Genomic DNA, 25,816 nt, shown 5'->3' with positions numbered 1-25,816 from the left:
AACACAGACCATTTGGAAGAGGGTAGGGACTGAGGCTGTAACGCACAACCTGCAGGCATGACACAGTCTTGTGCCACGAAGGCATTTTAGGATCATGGAATCATTTAGGTTGTAAAACACCTTTAAGATCGTCAGGTTCAATGGTTACCACAGCACTGCCAAATGCTGGCGAGAATGGCTTTGTGTGGTGGTGCAGTACCAGCATGTTTCTTATCCTCTCTGCACTTAGCCCTGGTGAAAAGAGATTATTTCTTTTGCTTTGCAACTGCCTTTTGGGGTATGAAGATTACTGTCGTGGTCCCCTCTATCTTCTTTGTCTAAAATTAACAGTTTTATATATGAGCAGAATATCAAAGCAATGTCCTGCTGCCGGGGAAAAATCATTATTCTTGCACAGTTGCACAAGCACTGATTAAGAAAATGAGTTTTGGTAGGTTTTGATTCAGAAAGAACAGTAACTAAATATTCTTATGTCTTGTTATTAAGTTTTTAAGTTTTTTTAAGTTTTCAAAAATAATATTTTAGTGTCTTAAATATTTCCTGATTAGGCATTGATCCCATGACCTCTCATATGAATGGATAAAGCTTTGAACTGGATTGTGTTGAAAAGAAATGTTCTGTGAAATGATGTGTAAACAAAATAATTTGTGGCACATTCATACCTCCCAATAAAAATAGTTAAAAATCTAGATAGAGCAGGAACTTCCCTTCATATTATCAAAATAATTCCAAAACTGCATAGTGATTACTTTGTATGTAATACAAGTCAGTCCTGATAAACATTAGCAGAAATTTACATCTTCTTCACTGCAAGTGGCATACAAGAATTCATACCTGCCTCTTTATTTGGCTGTAAGAAAATATATCATCTTTGCCCAAGTCTCCCACTTGTACTAAGAAATACTGCAAAAAGCTCAGAGATATCACTGTAATATTTTGCATGAAAGTGATACCCCACTGTAATAAAAAGTCAAAAGTACTCTTACTGCATGCTTACATTAGTCTTTGTAGATTCTGTAAACTTTACTTACTCTTTTTTAAGGCTTTACAGGCTGAATTTGTGGCACAATGCAAAGTGTGCCTTTGTTTGCCAAATACCCATTTGACATTTGTACATAAACAGATGCTCTGCAAAGTGGAAATGCTGTATCACTCACCCTGCCATCTCTAACACGTCCATTACAGTGGCTCATCAGCGATCTCTGTGAGCCTGGATGGACCAAACATTTCAGCACTGGAAATTGATGTCTGTGTTGGGCCACTGCCTTACAACCAGATAGGATCATGTCTGATGCACCAAAATACTTGAATTTCCCTTGGTGCAGGTCAGCTGTTCAGCTGTTGCACTCTGTTGACCTTGTCTTTTGAGCATAAACGTAGCAGGTTAGACAGGCTCATTTTATGGCCTGGATTTGACCACTTAGTGCCTCCCTCCCTCCTGCCCTAGTTTAAGCCATGCTCATAAAGTTCCTTATTTATGCTGCTTTGCTCTGGCCTCTAAAGAGAGGGTGCACATGTACAGAGAGTGCTCTGTACTTTGTGTTACCTAAACAAAGTCAAGGTAAGAACTGCAAAGATAGGGCCTTGCTAATACCAGGACTGGGAAAAACAAGGCTTACCTAGGCCATAATAAAAGATCACCCAGTAACCGTGACCTGACAGGGCGTTTCTTTCCACCTGCCTGGGATATTTATAGTTCACACATCACCAGTGAATCATAGAATCATAAAATAGTTGGCTGGAAGGGGCCTTTAAAGTTAGCCATCTAGTCCAGCCCCCTGCAATAAGCAGGGGCGTCTTGTCCTGAATGGGAGTTTCAGACAAAATTTATTAGGGAAGCCCTCCCACTGAGCCATGAGGTGCAGAAAGGACCCCCTTGCTTCATAAATTCCTGCTCAGAGAGGAGCCAAGGTACAGCTGAATCCAGTCTTAGCCTCAGACTGTCAGTGGTTTAAGTTTAAGAAATTACAGAGGTGTGATTGAACTTTTGTACGACTTTGTCCTGTAGGATAAATTATGGCAAACCAGATCTATTTATATAAAAATGAATTATATATTATGATAAATTATTAGACAAAGAGATCTTACTGAGAATTACTTACTACACACTATAGAAGATAAAACTACTGGGATAGAGTGGTACAGTGCACTCTATCAAAGCAACAATATTGAAGCAATTCTATTAAAACTAGCAGAAAGAAATAGTTATTAAAGCAGAGATTGATGTTATTCACCCATGCCAATGACCATGGGCAAAATATCTTTCACTCAGCCTTAAGGAATAACTTTGAGGGGTGTCCCCACCCAAAGGAGGAATCTTCATATACACTCCAAGAAGGAATATGTTAGAAGAACCTAACCATATGGAAATGGATTGGACTTTTATAGTGTACAGTGACTGACTGTCAGTCATATATCTCCAGGTCAGCTTAGCAGCCTGTCTGCCAAATCTTTACCTCACGGTCAGGATGCTAATTTGGGGTTAATGGGTCAGACTGGTGTTGTCATAATTCAACACCATAACCAGCTTGATGCCCTCTCTCAGTCCACCTAATAGCCTTGTAAATAAGGCATTGTCCAAGTTGCTTGACCACATTCCAGGGCAGGGCATCCTGCTAAACGTCTTCAACTAGACCAGGTTGCTCTGAGCCCTGTCCAGCCTGGTTTTGGCCACCTCTAGGGATGGTGTATCCATCACCTGTTCCTGCGTCTCACCACCCTCGCCGTAAAAAATACCTTCCTTACATCTAGTCCAAATCCGCCCTCTTTCAGTCTAAAGCTATTCCCCCTACAACTACATGCCCATGTAAAAAGTCCCTTTGCAGCTCTCTTGCAGGTCCTCTTTAGGTACTAAAAGGTGTAAGGTGCCTCCAGAGCGTTCTCTTCTCCGGGCTCAACATCCCGAACTCTCTCAGCCTGTCTCCACAGGAGCGCTGCTCCAGCCCTCTGATGATCTTTGCCTCCCTCCTCTGGCCTTGCTTCAGCCGGTCTTTCCCGTGCCGAGTGCCTGGGAGCTGGGCGCAGCACTCCCGGTGCGGTCTCACAAGGGCAGAGGAGGGGGGACAATGTCCTCGCTCCCCGGCCGGTCACGGTTCGGCCGCTGCCTCCTGGGCCGCGGCTGTGCCCGGGCTGCGGCGCTGCCGGCCGCTCCTGCCGCCCTGGGCCCGGCACGGCCGGCCCGGGCCCGGCACGGCCGCCGGGCGGCAGCAGCGGCCCCGCAGAGGCGGCGCCCGCTGAGGCGACGTGTCCCTGGCCCGGCCGATGGCCGCCGCCCGCCGCGCCCGCGCTGACTGATGTATTTGAAGAGGCCGGCGGGCGGCCTCGCCTTCTGCCTCTTCTACCTGGCCTCCAGCTTCACCAACAAGGTGAGCGCGGGCGCGGGGCCGCCCCGGTCTCGGACGGGCCGGGCGGGGCGCGGGGAGGTGCGGGGGCGCTGGCTGCCGGTCCGCGGCTGCGAGAGCGGGGGGCCAGGGAAGTGCAGGGATCCTGGAGCGGGAGGAGGAGAAAGACCAGGGACGGTGCCCTCTGCTTTCCCTGCCCTGCTCAGGGAAAGCCGGAGGACCAGCCCTTCCCGGACGGGACTATCCCACGAGTGAAAAAGTCCGTGGCACTCCAGCCCGCCGCCCATCCCGGTGTGCTCCCGAAACTGCGGATAGGGTGCCGGTTTCGTTTTGCTCAGTGTGAGACAGCTTTACCCTTCCACGACGAATGAGTTCCATTATTGTCTCGTTTAGGAGAGCAAGGAGGTTGACATCATATCGTTCCAATGAATGAAGTGTTATAGAGCCAGAAGTTATGCTGCAATGACTGTATCGCTGATGCTGTATATATTTCATTATTGGGTGTATGGCAACTGCACTCATTCCCAAAAGTTCTGTTAACTGGAACAATGATATCAACTATGCAAGGGAAAAACGTGAAATATCCAAAGTGTTAGTTTAGAAGTGAAACAAATAGCAAACAAAGCAACTTTGTTACTTTGACAACTTAATTAAATCCAAATCAAGTTCAAGAATTTTGTTTTCCACTGTGTAACAATTTCTTATGAGTGTAGCTCAAGTGTCTAAGCAGAAGAAGTAGGCTGAAGATAGCCACATTGTGAATAAAATTCTATCATTTAAGTATAGTTTGAAAGTAGCTTTTTCACTCTGGGAGGAGGAGTTAGAGTAACTGTTCCATGCTATCCTGTTTGTCAGAGAGCATGTCTCTCTTCCTGGTACAGATTTCTGAAAGGAAAAAAGTATTGGTGAAGCAATCAGGGTATGAATATTCTGAGAGAAGATTAGAGAAAAGCAGCATTTCAGACATGAAAATGAAATCTTTCTGGGCATTGGCCAGTGGTTTGTGTTCCAAGACACATTTGCCATTAAGGATGCCCAGAAGTAGACTGAAGTCCAGACAGGAAGCAAAGTTGTAGGGAGAGATAATGCACTTGATTTGGCAGACGGCAAATCACTGGGAGCAGTGATTAGTTTAACAGAAAGGGGCCAAAAGAGCTGCCAGGTTGCATCATGGATTGGGAAGGGTATTTATTTGGCTTAACTGTGCTTGACAGGAGGTCATAGGGACATTGACATAGGGCCTCCATTTTCAAACCTTCGTGTAGATTTTAGTGCAATAAAGTTTAAAATAACCAGAATATAGACCTTTCAGTTGTTGAAGGTGGTGTGCAAATGCAAGCAGGGACAAAGATGTGTAGGTAGATTTTCCTGATTTAAGATGCACTTGGCATTTCTGACAGCTGTATGCGTAAAAGGACCTGTTGTGAATCAACTTGCCTTGTCTCTGTATACTGATGCCAGCTTCTTAGGGACACCCCACAAACTGAAAACTGGGTCTTGCAAGGTGCCCAGCACAGTTTTCTCTCTGCTGAAACTTTCAGCTCCTCCTTTTGCCTATGACAGCTTCTGCTGGCTTCTGGAAGGAACAGCAGGTACCTTTCATTTCCTCTGAGGAAGCTTCAATCATTCTTCTCCTTTGCAGAAGTGGTATTTATATACTGCATCATGGCAAGTTATTAGACCTGGAAGGCATGTATTTGTGCCTCACATTTGCATATATACATATTTAGTGTGAAGAGACACTAGCATCCATACATGCAGGCCCAGACAAAGCAGACTAAAGCAATGACACAGATTTTGCTTTTTACCCCCATGTATTACATCTCTGATGGGCTTTATGGGCTGCTTAATATTTTACACAATGTGTAAGCAGAATGTAAGATACATTAGCCATAAGGAGACAATTATGTTTAGATTATTACTCTTGGTTCTGCCAAAGATTGCCTGTTTGGTACGATATGATTTCAATTGACTGCTGCTCACAGCTTTTTGTTCCTGTTAATACTTTTCCATTCAGTGTGATATATGGACTGTGTTCGGAAAGTGAAAGTGTAATTCAGATGACAGCCTTCTCCATTTTTCAGTGTGTCCACTCCATGCCTCATGTGCTTTAGTGTCTGTTCCTTTCCACAGTGGCTGAGGCAGCATCCAGCAGTTCTGGCGTGGGAAGTGTCATGAATGAGTTGTTTAGGTCACTCAGAGAATCACCAGCAAAGGGATGGGCAAAAGCAGATTTAATATTAAAGTGAAATCACAATAAAATTTGTTGGTGAGGTTCATTCTACTGCCATCAATACTACATTATTACATTATTACATAATTATTGCATTACTACATCACTACATCTATGACATCATTATTAGATGCTTAAAGCAGAGAGAGAAAAATCAAACTAAAATCAATCAATCTAAAAATCAATCAACCTAAAATTATATACATGCAAGTAAGAACAGGAAAGGGCAAGGATAAAAGGGAATAATATACAGTGAGTTACAGCATTCATAGTGGACCCGTTTGCCAAATTTAACTCCAGATTTAATGAATGGTTTAGTCTAAAGGTTATAACAGCACTTAAACATAGCAGCTCTTAATCAAATGCTTAATTTAAACAACTTAACAAAAGAGTCATGTAGAATTTAATATAGGCACAATAGTGACTCACTATCTTACTTACAAACCTAATATACTTAATAATCAAAGACAGCAATATTCATAATTAATTTGCTACAGCATATCCACATTCACATACAGTCAGACCTAAAGGAACATGTACAAGGTATACCCAGGAAAAATTCCCCTCAAATTCCTTGAAGTACTCACTTTGGATGTCCTTGCATCTTCTTCACAGGCAAAGGGTTGAGTCTTGAGGAGTGGATGGTATCAGCCCAGGATCCATCATCATCCTTCAGAGATCTTCCAAGTGTAGTAAGCTAGCTGGCTCTGAGGGGTGTCCCACTCAGAGAGAGGTTGCTGGTTGCATCCTGCTGTGGTCCAGGAGAGCTTAAAGGATCTCACTCAGGACTGCTGTTTATAGGGAAACAAGAGATTTGGGTTTAGACCAGAGTGATTTTCCTTCCTGGCCTCAATGCCAGTTGGTAACTTTCTTTGAAAGTTCAGTAACAAAAATGTTGTTTCACTTGGGTTCTTACATAGGCAAGAAAAATTAATCTCCAAGGCTGTTTGTTAAAAAGCAGGAGCTCGCTGGACGGCATTAAGTTCCTGAGAGCCGACAGCGTTTCTGATGAGCTCAAGTGGAACTTAGCCCAGACGCTGTTCTTTGAGATTGAGGCCTATAAAGCATTTCAGAGAACAGAGTGCAGCCCTGTGAGGGAAGGGGGAGGAAATACACCCCAACAAGTGAAATTGCTAAATATTTTTTTTTCTCTTTTCCACCAAAATAAAGCAAAATGAAATTTTTTTGGTGTTTGTTTTGTTGCTTGTGATTGTGTATTAATATTATGAACTGTAGGTGTTTGATGTCCATTAATTTGCTATTTGTTTTCCAGTATGTCCTGTCTGTCCTGCAATTTACCTACCCTACCCTTTTTCAAGGGTAAGTATGGTTTTAAGAATAGTGGTTTGAAAAATGACTTTAACATCTTGCTGTTACATGCTGAAGCTAACTTTACTACTTCTTGTTCTTATTGGCTTTTGCTGTCTAGAGAACATGCTTCATGAACCCTTAATAAAGCATTCATTAATGTGTCTTGGTTAATTTTTAAACATCATGGAGGGGATGTAATTGAGATACGTGGAGTCCATAATTTCTCATTTTCCTTAAAATCCTAAGCTTCACCATAGAAAAGTAACAATTACAGTACAACCTCTCTTCTTTGGAAGAGAGGAAAATGTGGAAAATGTGTATTTATGGTGCATTCTTTTGCTGTGCTAGAGAAAACCAACCTTAAAAACATCTTTAAGCATTCACAAATACTATGTTCCTTCTTTTCATGCTTAGCCTTGGTTGTAAGTCTGCATCACGAGTCACAATTATATCTTAATGGCTGTAATGAGAAAATTAATGTTTTGATAAATGTCCATATATACCATCAATGCTGTTGATGAGACATTTAATGAAAATCTGGCCTCTTAGAGCCAAGTTTTCCCTTGTTTTTGAGATGGTGTTAAAACTTGCAGACACTGGGTATCTTTACTTCCTCTTCTGCTGCTTAGCATGGCTTACATTTTTGCCAGACTTGCAGTCCCAGGACTGCAATCAACTCTAGGAATAATTACCTTGGGAATCTCCACTAACTTTGAATGTATTCAGCTCAATTAGATATGCAGTAAATGCTTTCTCAGTTTTGACACACACAGAGATTGTCTCTTGCATAAGGCTTTTATCATATGGGGAGAGGGCTTTGAGTAATTTGTGTAAAATAGCTGTGGTAAATCAACAGAAAAGTGTACTTCAATGGCAAGCAACTGCCTTATGGCATCTGTGTTGCTACAGTTATTTCCTTTTTCTATTATTTGGAAAGGCATTTCAGCATCTTAATATTTTTTCATAAGCTCTGGCTTTTAAAAATGACCTTTCCTTGAAATTTTTTTGTGGCTCAGATACACTTTCATTTAGACCTGTGACAGATGAGCAAAGAGGAAAAGAATGTAATTCTCAGTTCGTGATGTTACTGTTCACAGTCCTTGGTTTTGTTCCCTGAATAATCTTAGACTATACTGCATAGTCCTAAGCATCTGAAACTGTCACAAACTTCCGTCCTTAAAACCTGAGACAAGAGGAAATTTTTCACAATAAAGCTGATGGGATTTCACCACTGGCTTGGATAGAGCACAGTCAAACCTGCAGCAAATGTCAGGGAAACTTGGCTTTTAAGCTCTCATAGGCTCTTCATCCAAAAAAAGATGAAGTGAGCTGTGATAGTAGCATTAAATATTTACCACTATGCACTAGTACTGCACAGAGTGAATATTTGTTTATTTGTGTATGTGTGAGAAAGATTTTAAATAATTGCTTCAATGCATTGCAATGAATGGGAATAATAAATAAGCCCACTTCTCTACCTGTTATGGATGTTAAATGGCATTAACATTATAATACAGTATCTCTGTCTGAACTGTGCTAGATATTCAAGGATATTCACCCAAGGAACATGGAACACCTCTCTGAAAACCACTAGCTTAAGGAAGAAGAAAGCTGATAACTTATAAAGTGTTAAAGAAAGTGATAAAATGTAAAAGAAATCAGTATGCATTACTTGCTACTTATTTTAAGTTATCTGCACGTATTCCCAAGGCCTCACATATTATTGCCCAGTGTCATTCTGTTTCAGGTGGCAGACATTGGTGGGTGGACTTCTGCTTCACATCTCCTGGAAGCTGGGCTGGGTGGAGATAAACTTGTGTTCAAGGTACTGTAGGTTTTTTGGTATCTGCCAAACACTTATTTTCTGTTGCTGGATTACAACATAGCTAAGTTGGTCATGGATGTTATTAACTGGCTAAGATAGAGTTTGATGTATGTGGGGGTGTCGGTGTTCTGCTTCACAGATGTAGAAGAGAACTCACATTTTAGTTAAATGGGTGTTCAGTGACACACACTTAAACTGACTACTTATATAAAGTGGATTTAATTTAATCTTGGTAAGACAACCAAAAAGCCCATAGTGAAAACAATAAGGATGTCTCATCCAAACATCTGCCCCTAAGAAACAATCTCTTCCCTGGATTGTTTGTTAGTATTGTAAGAGAAACCTTGGTAATGTTAGTAAAGAGCATTGACACAATCTTATGCAAAACCCTCAGGGCTGTGAAATGTACAAATGTGATCTGCCTTTTTCTGAGAGCTGTGTTGCATAAATGGGGGTCATTTGCCTTTTCCTAACTGATGTTAGCAATAAAACTCCAAATTAAATGGTGCTTTGTAGACAAAAATCATCTGCTTGAGCTGAGTGTGACAGCACAATCCAGAAGAGTCGTCATGCTGTACTCTGCTCAGGTGGATCCATTCTGCAGTATGGAATGCAGCATCTTTTTCATTGTGCAAAATGGTATCATTTAGAAGATGTATGCCCGCAGCAATCATTGGATCTTCATCTCAGGAGATGCTAAAAACCTTCCTGGGCAATGACCTGAGTAATGTGACTTGACTCTGAAGCTGGGAGAGTTGGGACTAAATGCCTGCCAGACACCCCTTCTAATGTAACTTTTCCTCAGTGATTCTGTATTACCAAGTGACAACTGATGAACTTTCTGTTTGAGATTCAAACAGTTGGCTTGAAAAATTGAATCTCCTCACTTGGAATGAAATCCTGTGAGTATGTCAGAAAAACCAGGCTGTGTTCTGTTTTCATGTCCATACAAGTGATTACATCACTACGGAAATATAAGTGAGGTCGTAAATGAAAACAGAATTCAGTTTCCTATTTTATAGCTGCAATAAACTGAAGATATCATAAAAGCTGTCAGTGACTTTGGCAGAGACAGATTAGGGTCCAAACCTTGATTTCCTGGCAGTTACTGATACATATATATATTATTATCAAATTTATATTGTTTATGCAGATTTTGTTGTCACAGAAGAATACAGCCATCAGTAATGTCCTTTTAAAGTTCAGCTTTTCTACACTAATGATTACTTCTGCTTCAAATAATGAAATTGAAGAAGTTGAATCTTTTTTTCCCACCTTGGAAAAGATACTTTCGTCTTTTCAAAACCTGGGAAGACATTAAAGAAAATAGAGGACAAAAACCACTCGCTGATGTTAAGGAAGTTGTTTTTATCCAAGAAAGGCTTGGATGAAAAATTAGTTCATGTTTTGACCCTGGAGACTTGAGGCCACTAGATGTCAGCACAGTGTAGGGAAAAGCGTTGAAATCCCTCTTGGGAAACCTCTTTGTTAGCTTGGTTAATACAGAGTACCTGTTCTAGTATAGACTGAATGGAACAAGCAGAATTAATTTACATGCTTTGGCTATAATTCATCCAGCTATTTAAGCATGAGTTTAAACCTGCCTTTGTTCACAAAGATTAGGCACATGCTTTAATGCTTTGCAGGGGTGGATTCAAACATATATCTCCTAAAAAAAAAAAAATCAAAGCCAAAACAAAAAGCAGCCTGAAAACCCAAACATGGAAACCATCTAAACCTCTGAAGCACTACCAACAAGAAAAACTCACCAGCAAACAAACAAGTATGACATGCAAAGGTGATTTTAATGCCACTACTGGGATATGGACATTTCCATCCCCTCTGAAAAAATACCTGTCTCTGAATCTATCTTTTGGTTAGAGGGGAGGGTTTTGTCTATGTGTAGGATACTTAGGAATATCATAGCCAGTCCTCAGTTTCAAATGCTTAAAATAATAAACTGCCATCCATTCATGGCAGTTTGTTCATGTCCACAAAGTCCCAATTTTTCTGTCACATGGACTGATCTCATATACTTTCTGAGCCAGTTCAGGTTATCCCAAAGTGTCTCAGCAAAATTAAGTTATTACATAGAGATCATTGTCCTTTGTCCAAAGTCCAGAATACTAACCTCACTATAAAGACCAAATAAAAATGTATTATTTAGAGTAATCTCACTCAGGTTTTGTGGATAACCTGCTTTGCCTCTGCTTCCCCCTAGGATATACTGTAAGGAACTTTCTCTCATTGCTTCTAAACAGCAAATGTTGACTGTCTGCAAAACTTTTATCCAAAACGAGGGCTCTGTGGAGAGCAGAGCAACATGTAGCATCTGCATAATGCTTCCAGTCTGCTGCCTAACTGTTGTAGGCACATAAATCTGAGGCGTTCTGATAGGCATTTCTTGTAGTGCTGCATTTCACCCACAGCTAAGCAGCAGCTCAGAGTTTTTTTTTAAAGTGTTGTTTGGGGGAACCTACCCATTGCCTATCATGGGATTTGGAGTTAGCCCCACAACAACCACAAACTCATCAGTTCTCTTCCTCTTTTGCATGTACATTACTATATTGCCAAGAGGAGAAGCTGCTAATTGGTTTACATACAAGACAGATTGTTGATGCTGACATGCTACATCAAACATCCGTGCATTCTTTTTCAGTCCTAAAATTCCCACTTGGCAGCATAAAATTCTACCCTTACATCATGGAAAAAGCATCTGAAGTCCTTTTCCATTGCACTTCGCAGAATTGCATTGGAGATAAAGGCATATTTGGGATTCCTACAATTTAGTGGTGGGGAACATGAAAGAGTGATATTTTTATGTTCTAAATGAAAATTTGGTTTTTATCATGTGTTTCTTTTATCTTCCCAGAACCGCTTTCTTTTCTTCCCTCCCCTTTCTTCAATTTGTTGCTGTTCAAATAGTGCAGGGGGATTTTTGTTGGTGTCTGATGTGAATTCATTGTTAATGAGGTATGACAGTATTACATCTTGGACTTGATGTCAATAACCTCAAAAAACCCAGTGTTTTTATAAAAATTTATGGAGACTAGTCAAGAAAACACAGGACAAATATTTATGCCAGTTAAAGGATCTAAACATTATTTTTGTGACCCTGGGTTTTTGTTGTCTTGGAAAATTATATATATAATAACACAGGAAATGTGGTATTTATGGTTTTTCCCTTGTCTGTGATTACATGAATCTTTGTGCATGTTTTATCTTTATTCACACAGTTCTGATTTAATTGTTTAGTCATCTGTTTTCTTGTGTTCCATGAAATGTGCTGGTGTACCAGTATCTACAATTACATTTCAAGTCTTACATCTTAATTGGAAGTGTAATGCAAACTAAGGAACTACAAGCAGTTTGGTTTTGTTTTGAGAACCAGCACTGCCCGTTAATGTTTTCTCCACTTTAATTCAAAGATTGGGAAGAGTGAGTGAGGCAGCCATGTCTTCAGTCCTGGGAAGCCCTCAATTCAGGCCTTTACCTCATGGCTACTCTTTTCTTCCCTTGCCAAAAATCTTACATTATTCTCTCTGAAATTTACCACCTACCTGATCCCTTTTTTTCCCTTAAGTAACAAGATCAAAAATAGAAGTGCAAGTTCTGAAGCCCCTTCTCAGAACTGAAACCTGACTCTACTGCAGTAACCATGGCTAAAAAAAAAATTAATCAGATCAATCTGATGACTTCATTCCTCCATTAGTTGTCAAACTGCCTCTAGGAGTTTGGCTTAGTCAAAGGAATATGATTAGGAAATCTCAAGAGATAGGCTTCCACAGAGACAATCTGATCTTTAGGAAGAATCTCTTTGTAAATCTGGCTGAGAAATGAATGTGTGGGTGGCCCAGTGTATTTGTACATAGTGAAAATGTGTGCTGTCTGTGCAAGTGAGCCATTTTATGCCTTCATTTGTCAGGTTTCATTCCTTTCACAGAACATCAAAGAAATTAGTTGAAATGTCTTTAATACCAATGGGAATAATTTCTAAGGGAGGAAAAAAACCAAAAAACAACATGATTTTAGAGGAGAGGAGCTGGGGAAAGAGTAAAACAAAGAAAATATATCTGCAGTTAGTTCCTCTCTTGGATTAGACAAAATGAATAATTTCTAATTTGGACTCCTTAGTAAATGGGAAGAATACTAAGCAATCTGATACTGCCTTTTACATGCACATATTTGAAATTACTGTACATATGTACATATTATTACATTCATTGCAAGCATTGTTGCTTTCTGTATGTAAACAGAATGTGGTGAAATAATGGGATTTTAATTGTTTTCACAGGTCTGAAATCCTGTCATGGCTTCCTGCATCAGTACTTTTTGTGGGCATTATTTATGCTGGCTCCAGGGCACTGTCTAGATTGGTAAGAAATGAACCAGTAGAAGTCAGCTCTTTATTACCTCTACTTTGTAAACAAAGACCATTCCCTTCATACATGGTGTTTAATGTTGTTCCTGGGCTGAGGGAGAAGGAGGGAGGAGGACTTTAAATAATAGATCCATTGTTAGTGGAGCTAATGCAGCGGTCCAATCCTACTAAGTATCAAAAAGCATCTCTGCGACAGTCTGAAGCACTCAGCATCTCTACAGAGTACTTAGTGTTTTGCTGAACAGATCCTCAGTGGTCTGAATTGTACAGGTAGGAAAGAAGCTGAAGAAATCAGTAGCTGTAACTTTGCAAAAGGAGGAATGGGTTTGTGGGATCTGTGGGAAATCCTTCCAGGAAACTGATGAAGATTATTTCAATGAGAAGGTTTTGATTCTTTGCAGGATTTGAAAAAATAAATAGAAAGTTGGAAAGAGATTATGGGAAGGGTTAGATTACTCAATTTTAGGATTCATTTGCATCACAGTAATTTACCAAATGTTTACAGAATGTCAAATCTCCTTTCAAGAACTTGAATGCTTTATGCTTAAATTATATAGCCTTCTCTAAAAAAAGTAAAAAAAAAAAAAATTGGTGGCATTTCTTTTTTTTTGATAACAATATTTTGTTGCTGTTGTGCAGTCTGCAAGCTGAGATCCTGCACCAGTTCCCTTCTGCATTCTGTCAATGCATCTTAATGTAGCTCCAGAGCCAGCTTGTCCCTGTCACCTCCTGAGCCTTAAGCAGGATCAAAAGGGACTTTTTTTACCAGATTCTGATTGTAGTGATCCCTTGAAAATCCCAGTAGACAGAGCAGAAAAAACAGGAGGTCTCTGTCCTTGTAAGCAAGGTTAGGGGCCTTATCTTGGACACAAATAATCTTGGGAAAGCATGTGCTCAGAAGCCCCATGCTCTGTGATCATTTCTCCCTCAGTGTGATTGCATTTACTTCCTCTTGCTTCCTTGTCACAGGAAGTTCCACTTGCCTTCTTTAGTGTAAGGTAAGCAAAGTCCCATAACAAAACCCTGTCTGGAAGCACCAAAAAGCCTTAGCAGCAGCCTCTTTTCTCCTTGCTCACCTGGGTGGTGGAGAAGTTAAGAATCACAACCTCTCTGCTATTTCTTCTTACTTCCTGGTCATCCTGAAAGTTACTGTATTTACCTCCTGTTCCTGCTCTGGTCATTCATGAGTGAACTGCACTGGAGTGGCAGAAGGGCTGTGAAGGGTTTTCATTTGTATCCCAAACCTTTCTTAAGGAGCATCTCACATTTCATAACGGCTTTTGTTGTACATGAATGGGGATTTAGAGATCTAATTCTGTGGCCATTTTACAAGGCAAGACAAAATGAAAAGCAGTCTTAGACCATAATTATTATGTGCTGTCTTGTAGTGGAGCTAAATTCAATCCTATGTAGAAGCTTTACTTACAATAACTTTGTCTACAACAATTTTATGACACAGTGAAAATGAAAGTGGACTCTCTCAAACTCATAGCTGAATTGGCTCATCTCAACAGCATATTTTAATTAAGTGGGTTTATTTCTAAAGCAGAAATAATGTGTACTTTTATTATCAAATCCAAGGGGACCCACTTTCAAACATTCCTGTATACTGGCAAAGCTGCAACTTTAATCTGTTTGTGCCTCTTCCTAGAGGTGCTGGCAATCTCCCCAGACCAAGGATTCAGGGCTAGAATGGGAGGAGGACTGCTTAGCTCTGGACTGTGATTATTTAAAAACTATGCAAAGCCATGAGAGGAGATTTGTTCAGAGTGTATTCGCCCTGCCTGCCCAACCAGTAAACCTTTCTTTTCATAAGCATTAAGCCCACTCACAAATTTAAGAAATGCTTGCATCAAAGGCAATAGACATATGGAGAAGGTTAAGTGGGCTAGGCCAACTGGAGCCATTGTTGGCTCCAAAACACATTTGGAAGAGCCAAAACCAAAAGGGAGGAAAGAAAAACCCAACAAATTGGCTTTCACAAAGGGAAGAATGTAAATTTTGCTGTCAACTTTCCTTGTTTATGGGTATTTCTTGTATTTCCTATTACTGTGTCAAGCTCAGACTGCTTTTATGTTTAATACTTCTGAGTTTCTGTTCTCAGTTATCCAGCAACAGGGATGAGAATTGGTTTTCAGTACCGATGAAGCTGGGTCCAACAACTTCATGCCAGTTGTGTTTGTGTGATTTCCATTCTTATTTTGGTGCAACTGTTGTGACTATGGACCCACTCCAGCTGTCATTATGACTTAAAATGTTTAATCAGCAATGCTTATCTGGCTTCTTTTCTTTAACATGTAAAGAAAAGAAAATTACAGAAAATATGCAAAGTCACATTTGAGAGATATTTGCTGCTTATATCACCTGGTACTTAAAAGTTTGGACATCACTGAGAAGTTAATCCATTCCCTGCTACTGTGATTTAAATACCATATATGAGTGGGGAAATACTGCTTCCTAAAATGGCTTAGTCTTTAGATTATCTTAATCAGAGCAGAGAATTGCTTCTGTTTCAGCTGTCTGAGAGACCATGGATCTGATTTGGAGGAAGTATTATGAACCACTAATTCTGGTTGGGTTTGCCTGGGGCAGTGGGTGTTTGATTCATTATTGTTATCATTAGGGTTTGTTTCTTAATGATTTCATATTGGGATGGTGTCCAGATACCTCAGTGGGTATAATTTCAACATCATTGTGTATGAACTATTGCATTTCTATCCTAATTTTGGGCAGTTCTTCCTAGCAGTAACTGAAAGCAATCACCTAAAATTGTCTTGCCCATAAATCTGTTGCTAGGAGTCACACTGTATTCTTAGTACCAGCAGACAGAGATGGGACAACAAATGAGAACTGTTTACTGTGAAGGCTGAAGATCCTGGATCAGCGAGGGAAGACTACAGGCTGAAACCTGGAGCAAATCTCACTGGGGTAGCTGGGTACACACAAGCTGACTGAGAACTCAGCAGTGGGAGATGCAGAAAGCAGGTCTCCAGGAGGGTCTGCATTTAAAGATGCCTGTGCCCGTGTGCTAGTGATTGGAATGGGTTAAGTCTCTTTTAGGTGATGTGGCATGGGTTTACAGCTTCAAAAACAAAACCCCAAACCACAGACATGTGGGACAGCTGTTTCTAGGAGGAGTGCCCCTTCCTATGTGTGTGACTGCTCTGGGTTGATTTGAGCATTTTTGTTCTCTCCCCATGGCAGCCAATCCCGGTGTTCCTCACTGTGCACAACGCGGCAGAAGTCATAACCTGCGGGTTCCAGAAGTTTGTGCAGAAAGAGGTAATTGACCTATTAGTCAAGGTAACTCCTGTGATAGAACTGCCCCAGAGCAAGATACCTAATTTCTCTTAATACAGGCATTAGTGCCAAGTACTTTTCTGGACTCACTGTAATAGCAATTAATTAATGAGACCCTGAGAGAGCTTTTTGCTGGTGACAAGTGTCTATACTGATGTTTCCTTTCCCCTTATTTGATGAAATACTGCAAATACATATCACCAGTCTGATCTGCATTTTTAAGACTGGCTTGACCCTGCTTATTTTATGCTTTTGAAAATTAATACTGCCTCTCTCTCATGCCCCACATAAAAGTCTCATTGTTTGAGCTGAGAGGAATGAATACTATGCCCTTAGATCTAATCAGTAAAATAGATCTTGTTCATTGTATGCTTACAGATAGGTCACATTTCCACATAAAATGCAGGAGGAAGAGTGCATTTTTAAATTTGTTTTGAGTGTTTGAGATTTTGCCCCTATGAATGTCAGGAGAATAACTTTTGTACCCTTTTGTAAGAACTGGTTTGTTTTTGGTTTTTTTTTTTTCCTTACAAACTGCATTGGGGAGCCTTCTTTTAAGGCTTTTTTTGAAATGTTTTTCTAACTGACTACAGAGTTGCTGTGTGAGCTAACACTGGGAAATCATTCATCACAAAGTTGTTTCTACAGTGGCCTCTGGCTTGCTGTGAAAGGCATCTTCCATTCATTATAACTGTTTTTTGTATAGAAGACAGATAAATGGGTGTTTACTTCATCTAACAAACAGAAGGGATCATGAAGGTTATGCCTAAGGGACATAGCAGTGTGTACCATGGCATGTCCCTGTGTCATTGTCCTCTGATTAGTCTCCCTGTCAAAGTGTTTAATATTTTCCTTCTATGTCACAAGCTTATGACTCCTCTCTTTAAAAACAAAAGCACTACAGACAAGGATAATGCAAACACAGGCCTAACGGAAAGCTCCTCAAGAATAATTTCATATCAAAGAGTTGGGAAAATTTCATGAGTTTAGATCAAGATTGGTTTGTATGAGGTAGTACCCAGTTAGGAAAACTCAATATTTGAGTACATATGTTACACAGTTTTGGTACAATTCAAGTCAAGTTTGAGGAGCAGGTGTTAAGTTCATGTCTGGTTTTAAGTTTACTTGCTGGTAAGTAATCTGAAAATATAAATCAAGGTGCAGTAGGCTGATCCATAATCCTGATTCTTCTTTATCAAATTAAATTTGCTAAGCAGTGCTCAAATTTTGAATGCTGCTCATTGAAGTTTTAATGTGCATGGTGCAGTAAGATCAGCTGTCATCACTTTTGAGCTTTTGGAAGGAGAAAACACTATTTTACCATTTTTATCATTAAATTTTAATGTTTTAATCATACTTTCTTTTTTACAGCAGACCTCTCATCTGAAAGTCTGTAGGTAAGCTTTTAAAACTACTCAGATTCAAATTCAGACTTGTTTTGGCTCCAGCTTCTGTATTTGCTTCAGATAATGGCACACCAAAACAATGAAGAATGTAAGGCACATTCCTGTGGGCAGTGAGCCTAAGTTGTAACATAGGAGTAATTAAATATTTTTAGGTCTTTTTTAGCAATTGCTTGCATAGTTTGATATGTTTTTTTTTCCTTACAAAAATGAAATGAATGATAAAACAGCCCATAACAATGCTTTTGGAAAGGCTTGAAAGGTTTGAGCTTCCAGTAGGTAATCATAAACAGTAAGAGAAAGATAATTAGTGTGTTAGAAAGTAGCTAAAAATTCCCTTCCTTAGAATTGAAAGGTAAATTAGATCCATTTCTGCTGGAATCATTCATAGTGAGGTGGGGGTCAGTCTGTTCTGCCATGTCTCAAATGAAGGGACAAGAGAAAGTGGCCTTTAATTGCACCAGGCGAGGTTCAGGTTAGATATTAGGAAAAAAAAAATCACAAGAGTGGTTTGGCATTGGAATAAATTGCCCAGGGAGGCGGGGGGGTCACCATCTCTGGAAATGTTCAAGATGTGGCACTGGGGGATATGGTTTAGGGTGATTACGGTGGCTCTGGGCTGACAGCTGGACAGATGATCTTGAAGGTCTCTTCCAACCTTGATCATTCTGTGACATTAAGCTGCACAACTACCAACCCTTGGTGGCCCTGGTTGTTTAGGCTTCAAAAAGGAGATGGAAAGAGACAAACAAAAATCAACCAGTCCTGTGTTAAAATTTCGATTCTATGCCCCAACATCCCCCTGGAAAATGGTATTTGCTGTCTTCCACATCCTGTAATCTTTTAGCTGTACTTTAGAATGGATAATGTTGGGTTATTATGTAGTGTACTTAGAGACATTATCTTCCTAATTTCTTCCTGTTGTTTTCATTATCTAACTATGTGGCCTTGTCTTCACCACTGGATTATTGTCAAGGATACCGTTTTTAAAATAATCTTTATTCTGTCTTTTCCCATGCCTTAGAGAGTAGGAAAATAAGCTGCAAAACCAAGAGTATGTTAATATAGTGACAGACCACAGAAATTCCACAGTGTCTTCCCTGTAGCTTAAAGAAATACTGACTCAGCCACAGATTAAGAATTTATTTAGCTTAATTTGGTGGACTAGGAGAGGACTTGTGCTGTCCTTAAGACATTTCCAGTATATACCAGTCAATTCCACCTTGCTCTGTGCTCTGGAGTAACAGTGTCACTTGTAATGGAGTCACATCTGCTGGAATTGCTGTAACAGGCAATTAGTCCCAATGAAAGAACTTTTTGGTAGCCATTCAGCCAAAAATTGGCTGATTTTGGCTTTTTGAAAAAGCCTAGGGAAGCCAGATGGCTAGTGAAAAAAAATATTCTCTACCAAAAAAACTTGTTTTTATCACTTCCGAGGTGTTTTGTGCTTCTTCTCTTCCCATAAAACTTTGCTGTGCACAAGATATGAAGAATGCATTATGTAAAAATTCTGGTGGCAGAAATTATTTTTTAAACATGGAATAAGAAAATTAAACAAGTGTCAGTTAAAGAAGCAGTGCCTCTGCTTTGCTGGGAGTAGAAATCCAGGTTAAAGGCCTTTGGTCTTGCTTTTTTTTTCTTTCTCTTCTCCACAGTGTGCTGTTCCTCCTGGCAGCAGCAGTGTGCCTTCCTTTGTGTGACACACAGGTGAGATCTGCTTTGTAAAGCAGCTTGAGCTAGGCCTTGATGCTTGACATCCTGTTAGCATATGAGGGATGCAGCTTTTACTGGTAAACTAGACTAGGATTCTTACAAGGGAATTGTAAAGGTTTCCTGTTGCTGTGTTGTGATCTTGCTGGGTTTACTGTGTTTGCGTCATGGTAAAACCTCTGAGCAGTGTGGACATACAGTGAAGGTGGTGGCTGATGAAACCACAGTTTTACATCTTAATTGTGCTTACAACAAATCACTTAGGTTTGAATTAGTTTTGTGTGCTTTCAGGAATTTCCTGAATTAGTTTTGTATTCACTGTACACACCTTCTGTAGCTACCTGAGAAGGAAAGGAGGTGCCTCCAGAGAGTTCTCCATTCAGGAAAGATCTAATCATTGGAGATTCTCTTTTGGAGACTTAGGAAAGCTGCTTCCTTGCTTTAGATACCTCAGTTAATATCTGAAGTCAGATGAGTCTGTAAATAGGTGTACACATCTGAAATAGAATTATCCTTGCTGATACGAGCTGAGAACCTGCATAATTGGCATATACCAAGTTTCTGAGTGTGACAGGAAGAATTTCAGTCTTCCTAATCTTCTTTAGTCATCTTCCCTTTCTTTGTAGCACAGCTCCCACTTGCTGTACTTGCCTTGCAAAGTTAACTGCAGGGAAATTGCAATATGTATGTTTACATGTTCGTGCTTTTATTTATGTAGATGTTCTTTATTGCAGTTTGATCCAAATGGATATTTATGGGCTCTAATTCACTTGATCTGTGTTGGTAAGTAATTTTCTTCTAGAAAAAGAATTAGGAAGAGTAAATGTGTTGGAGAAACCAGTTTATTATAAAGTTACTGATATTTGAGATTCTATATATAAGAAACACTTGAAAAGAATAGAGATCAGTAAATATAAGAAAGTGCATTTTTTTATAGCTTTTATGTTGAAAACAAGAACAGAACACACTGCATATTGCAGTCTGTTAACAGTGGATGAGAAAATGTACATACAATTTTAATGAGCACTAACCTTTTCTGGTTGTTTTTTGATGGTTGCCTACTGAGAAAGACTTCTTTCTGAGGGGAGAAGAAACATGAAAAAAACCAAGCAATAATTTGTACCTGGAGCTTTGTTGCCCTTGTTTGTTTTTTAATTTTATTTAAAAACTGTCAAAAATATACTAAAATATCACAGACTATGGTCCCAGAGGAAGGATGTTGAAATGCTGGACTTTTTAAGGCAATCATATGCATTAAAAAAAAAAAAAAAATTAACAATTAGTTGCATAACCTATCAGATTTTCTTTTGTCTTTTTTTTCAGACCAAACGTTGATTTGGATAAATCGTTGTTGTTCTCTGAATAGCTAGCAACAGTCAGACTAGAAAATCTGAAGAAAACAAGAGCAGTAGTATTTAATAGGAGATTTTTGGTTTTTTGAGTATTTTGATGGATAATAAGGGACTTGTATTTGATTCTTATCTGTCCTATATACTGAGTGAGTGACTCATTCATGTTAAGTCTTGTCTGCAGATTAGGGATGATTCCTTCTTTATTTCTTCTATTCATACTGTAAAATTTTCAGGGCAGAGGTAATATGTTTATATGTATTCCTGTATAGGAAGGTCTAGAGATCCCCATCTGAAATGGTGTAAACATACAAATAATAAATAATTTTGGTGGGTTTTTTGAGAAATATATGATAAACATTTGTTCATTTATATAAAAGTAAAAGCTATAGATTTTCCACTTCAAATACTTTATTGCTGTGATGAGTGATGTTCTTGCTTTCTCAAAGCCAAGGAGTCTCATTTGTAAAGGAATGCTTGGTCATGGAGGTGGAAAATTGCTTAGAGAGTCTTCAGAATGCTTCATTTGTGTGTTTGAAATGTGTAGGAAGTGCCAACAGAATGTTTATGCTCAAAATATAGCTGCCTTCCATTTCTCTTGGTTTTGAGAGTTGTTGATATCTCTATTGGGAGTTATTTGTGTAATTAGATTTCCTATCAACTGGAATGAAGGTGCTACGAGAGGGGGCGAACAGATGAACTAATGTACTGCGTAGTAAATCAAAGAAAGGACGTGTGTTCTACCCTTCAGCTTGTGTAATGGAGGCAGGATTGAGAAGATCTATTTCATAGTCTTCTACTGGGTTGACTTTTCATATTCTAGTTTTCTCTGTGAATAAAAAAAATTACCCCTAAGCCTGGAAGAAAGGATCTGAAAAAACAGAGCCTGAAGCATTGTCACTTCTTCCATGAGTGCTCAAATCTTTACCCAGGACAGAAATGGTAGAGGTAGATGGGTGGGTCAAGAATGTAAAGAACCTGGAGACACTAAAGCTGAGAGAACTTTAAACAGGAAAGATGGCTCAGACTCAACAGCTCTATGTAGGTGATCATATATATCATAGAACTTACCACCAAAATTGTGTAGGCTTAAAAACCCATTCTGTGACATTTCTCTGTATGTATTTACACATAAAACCATGCACAAACACACAACCTCTCCTTCGTTGTTGCTGTGAGCTAGAAGATGTCCTCAGTAGGAGCTAGCAGAAACACGAAGCGTGACTGTGCTCAGAGCTGATAACACTTTGAAAACCATTAATTTGAAGCAATAGGTTCATTTTACTCATGGTTTAGGAATCGTTTGTGCTGTGTTGCTAAATTGTAATTCAGAGGGGTTCCACGTCTGCCAGTAGCACAGCCAAACAAGCTGTTGTTTGTCAGAATGATCGCATGATGTGGCAATTACACATGTCATTTCAATTACAGGGGCTTACAAAGTATTTCACAAGTTGTGGAAACCTGGATCTTTAAGGTAATGTGTTTTCTTATTCTTTCTCTTTATAAAGAGAGATGACTGTGATACAGGGAGCTGTGCATGATCAGCAGGAGCTGGGCCACTCCTGGTTAATCATTAATGACTTCTCTTGCAAGATGAGCCTTATTTATTGTTGGTAGCAACAGCATGTGGTCATTGATAGTTATACTGCTAACTGGAACACTGAATTAGTTTTAAACAGTGTATTATCCAAGGGTGACAACCAGCCCTGGAAAAAGAACCCCTAATTACTGACACAGGTGTTAAGAGTAAATATTAGTCTGTGTTCATGTGGAAAGCTACATGGTTTGGATCTGTCAGTATCTCCCTTTGTGACACAGTCTCAAAAGCGTTCAGCAGCTGGTGGTTTACCACAGGATGGGAACGGCTGAGTACCTTAAACACCTTGGAACCTTGGACTAATCCCATGTGCATGTTAGAACTGCAACCATACAGTAGTAGTTGTGGAATCAGGTGGCACTGCATGTTCACAGTCTGTAATCTGCAGTTTTCTTTATGGATAGACATGGGTATGTTGGCACTGCATATGATGTATAATATACATGCATGGATAAGCTTATTTATTTCAAAACCATTTTCCATCTCTGGTTAAAGGGTCTAAATTTTAATCAGTCTCACTTTATCTTCACTTTAAATGAAACTCCTCCTGACAGTAACAACGGAAATAATGTGTGGATCCTGTGTAAATTAATATGTTGGTCAATTGATAATTAATTTATTTGTGTTGATAAAATTATTACTATGGTATCTTTATAATGTATATAATTATAATATATATAATGTTAGTATTACCTAATATTAACCTTGCTATATATTATATAAATTAATATAATGTAATATTACAGCATTACTGTATATTACTGCTTAATATACTGATCTGTTAGATCAAATGAAGTGCACTGCTAAAAATACCACTGTTTTTTCTTTGCCTCCTCTACCAGTGATCTGGACCAACAGTACATCAACTATGTGTTCAGGTAAAATGAATAAGTCTTTGATACACCAGGGCTGGTTTTATGTGGTATATGTTTTCATTTTCAACCTTGGCTTGTTGAAGAAACTCATAGCTATCGCTACTTCAATGCATTTATTTAGCAGGACATTCACTGAAAGAGCAGTGCTAAGCTGAACGGCTTAGCAGCTGAATTTTTTTGGCTCCAGTTGTAGATGGACATGCCAATGTACACCTGAGGAGGTAACGAGGTGTTAATTATGAATTTTTAAATCACCACGTGCACAAGTGATCTATCACTTCCAGAAATAATATTTACAGAGTAACTCCCTGGCAATACCCCACTTCAGAAAATAAAACTTGTACAAAATTGCCAGAAGAGGAGGTAGTGATTACAAAAGTACTGTGTGCAAAGAACATGAGCAGTAACTGATTGTTCAGAGTGCCATTAGTGGGATTGAGTAATTCTGACTTTCAGTTGTTTTTCTGATTTGGAGATAGAAGAGTGGCTTGTTATTTTGTAGCTAGTGAAAGAGTCTAAGTCACTGACCAGATTCCCCTGCTTTTTTAAATCCAGTCCTTTCTTCAAAGAGCCACAAACCAGGACATTCAGTGTACATGGCTTCTGTTAGATTTTTGTGAGGCTTTATTTCAAGTAAGGCATCTAGAGACTTGATTCAATTTTCTTCCATCCAAAATCACATCTAATATATGTTGGCCTCTTCTACCTAAAGTCATTTGGGAACACAAAGTATGAATAATAAATTCAAGGAAATTCCTTCTGTGGTCAGAAAGAGTGAAAGAGGGAGCAGAAGTTGGGAATAAGCATAACAAAAGTGAAGTTGTCCCAGTCTGTTTGATTAGATGGATATATGCTCTTGTCTGGCCACATGAAAGATCCTTCATAAAAGTACACCAATGCATGACAGTTGCTTTCCTTCAATTCCCATTTGTCTTGTGATCATAGTCAATATGATAACACTGTATCTCTTTCTGTCTTAGTTCAATCAAATCTCCTATTTCCGTAAATAAGTAATGCAGGCCTCTGCTTTTGCCTTTATGATTCACCAGGGTCCCATTAATGGGCAATATCTAGATATCAGTTTGCTTGAAGTAAGCTCTTGTTTAAGTCAGTTGTTGTTTTACATCTATTAAAAATGCACAGCAAATCCATTTTACACAAAGAAGGTAGGTGTGTTTATTGAAATTTTGGAAGAATTAGTCTTGGAATTTGCAAATATGCTGCCACATGCAAAAATAATCTATGAAGTCTGCAATGAGATATAGCTACCTCTCTGTATTGAAGGGAAATCATGAACCAAGCAGTAAAATCAATTTATTTTCGTTTGGCAGCTGCCTGACTGTCTCTCAGTTCTCATTTTAGTTGAAAATTGCATCTAGGCCTGAACCTTTAAATTCAGATTTTGGCCAAAGGTCTTAATTTTTCATCTTTGATTGAAAAGTCAGAGCTGGGCTGTTTCTGTGTTAGTTCATGATCTTGGCCCTTTGAAGTCTTTGAACTTGTGTCCAGCAGAGAGCAGGAGTCCCACATTACATGAAAAGTATGATAATTTATTTGGAAGCTTTTGAAAGTGAGAAGCTTCTCACTGAGGAACTGTGAGGTGCAGCAGTATATGTATATAAAACTGTTGTTTTTACAGAAAAGAAACTAACAAACAATCCAACAATGGATTTATGCAAATTGGAAGATGGCTATTTTCAGCATCTGTTTAAGTGCAAAAATTTGTTATCAAAGCTTCCAAAGTTTTTCCCCAAGAAGAGGCTTAAAGGTCAGTGTAGATGATGGTGCAAAGCAACTTGCTGGAAAACAGGTGGCTTAAGGGAGTTTCTTATTTCCTTGGTTTGGGTCTGTGTGTATCTACATGTCTATGTGTCTGTATGGGTATACATTTCTGTGTGTAGGAGAAATTCACAATCTGCAGCATTTGGATCTCATCTTGCCTAGGGAAAACAAGCAGTACCATGGAAAATGGAATAAGTGACATCTGAATTCTTTTAGAGTTTTGTTTTGTCAAAATAGCTAATGATGTTTGAAAGGGTGTAAAGTTTGGCAGAAATGCTCTCCTGGTCTGCAGTCTCCATGATGTGTCTCTTCCAGTGTCTAATGGGGCTGGAATCCTGCTGCAGGAGGCACAGGCAGGGTTTGTCCCTGTGTGAGACCCCTGCACATGTAGTTATCTCAGAGACCACTGACACTTCCCAAATCTGGATGAAGCTGTTCAGCATGTTTGAGAGCTATTTGGAGCTGTGAACACCCAGCTTAACTGCACAAACTTAATTTCTGTAGAAAATAATCAAAACTACTTTTAAAGTAATCATTGACTAAAGGAATGTTCTCTGAATGTGCACTAACTCCTCACAGGCAGCTCTGGGTCAGAATTACTGATTATCTCTGTCAGAGGGTGCCCAGCAGTAAATTCTGTGATTTAGCAGGTGTTAAAGCATATGTTGCCTCCTCTTCTCAGACCTTCTCAGGGACTGTTCTGGCCATG

General features: G+C 39.4%; 1 protein-coding gene across 3 annotated transcripts in view; it reads left to right on the top strand.

The window, feature by feature from the left end:
* The first annotated feature begins 3,228 nt into the window (after window positions 1-3,228).
* Window positions 3,229-25,816, top strand: part of TMEM241 (transmembrane protein 241) — a 54,899-nt gene continuing 32,311 nt past the window's right edge. For 2 of the 3 annotated variants that reach the window (XR_005955984.1, XM_041477661.1), the window contains exons 1-10: window positions 3,229-3,365; window positions 6,848-6,894; window positions 8,633-8,710; window positions 13,005-13,086; window positions 16,296-16,373; window positions 17,763-17,788; window positions 19,450-19,501; window positions 20,239-20,287; window positions 22,282-22,327; window positions 23,293-23,328. Coding sequence is in view for 2 of the 3 variants with exons in the window: in XM_041477661.1 (XP_041333595.1) it covers window positions 3,294-3,365; window positions 6,848-6,894; window positions 8,633-8,710; window positions 13,005-13,086; window positions 16,296-16,373; window positions 17,763-17,788; window positions 19,450-19,501; window positions 20,239-20,287; window positions 22,282-22,327; window positions 23,293-23,328 (566 nt within the window). In the remaining variant the exon portion in view is untranslated. The remainder of the gene's footprint in view (window positions 3,366-6,847; window positions 6,895-8,632; window positions 8,711-13,004; window positions 13,087-16,295; window positions 16,374-17,762; window positions 17,789-19,449; window positions 19,502-20,238; window positions 20,288-22,281; window positions 22,328-23,292; window positions 23,329-25,816) is intronic. The other variant, XM_041477662.1, reaches the window with a different exon arrangement.

The sequence above is a fragment of the Pyrgilauda ruficollis genome, unplaced genomic scaffold (genome assembly GCF_017590135.1).
Source record: "Pyrgilauda ruficollis isolate IOZ18807 unplaced genomic scaffold, ASM1759013v1 scaffold41, whole genome shotgun sequence".
Lineage (NCBI taxonomy): Eukaryota > Metazoa > Chordata > Aves > Passeriformes > Passeridae > Pyrgilauda > Pyrgilauda ruficollis.
The sequence above is the reverse complement of the archived record's forward strand: the minus strand, read 5'-3'. Positions and strand labels throughout refer to the sequence as shown.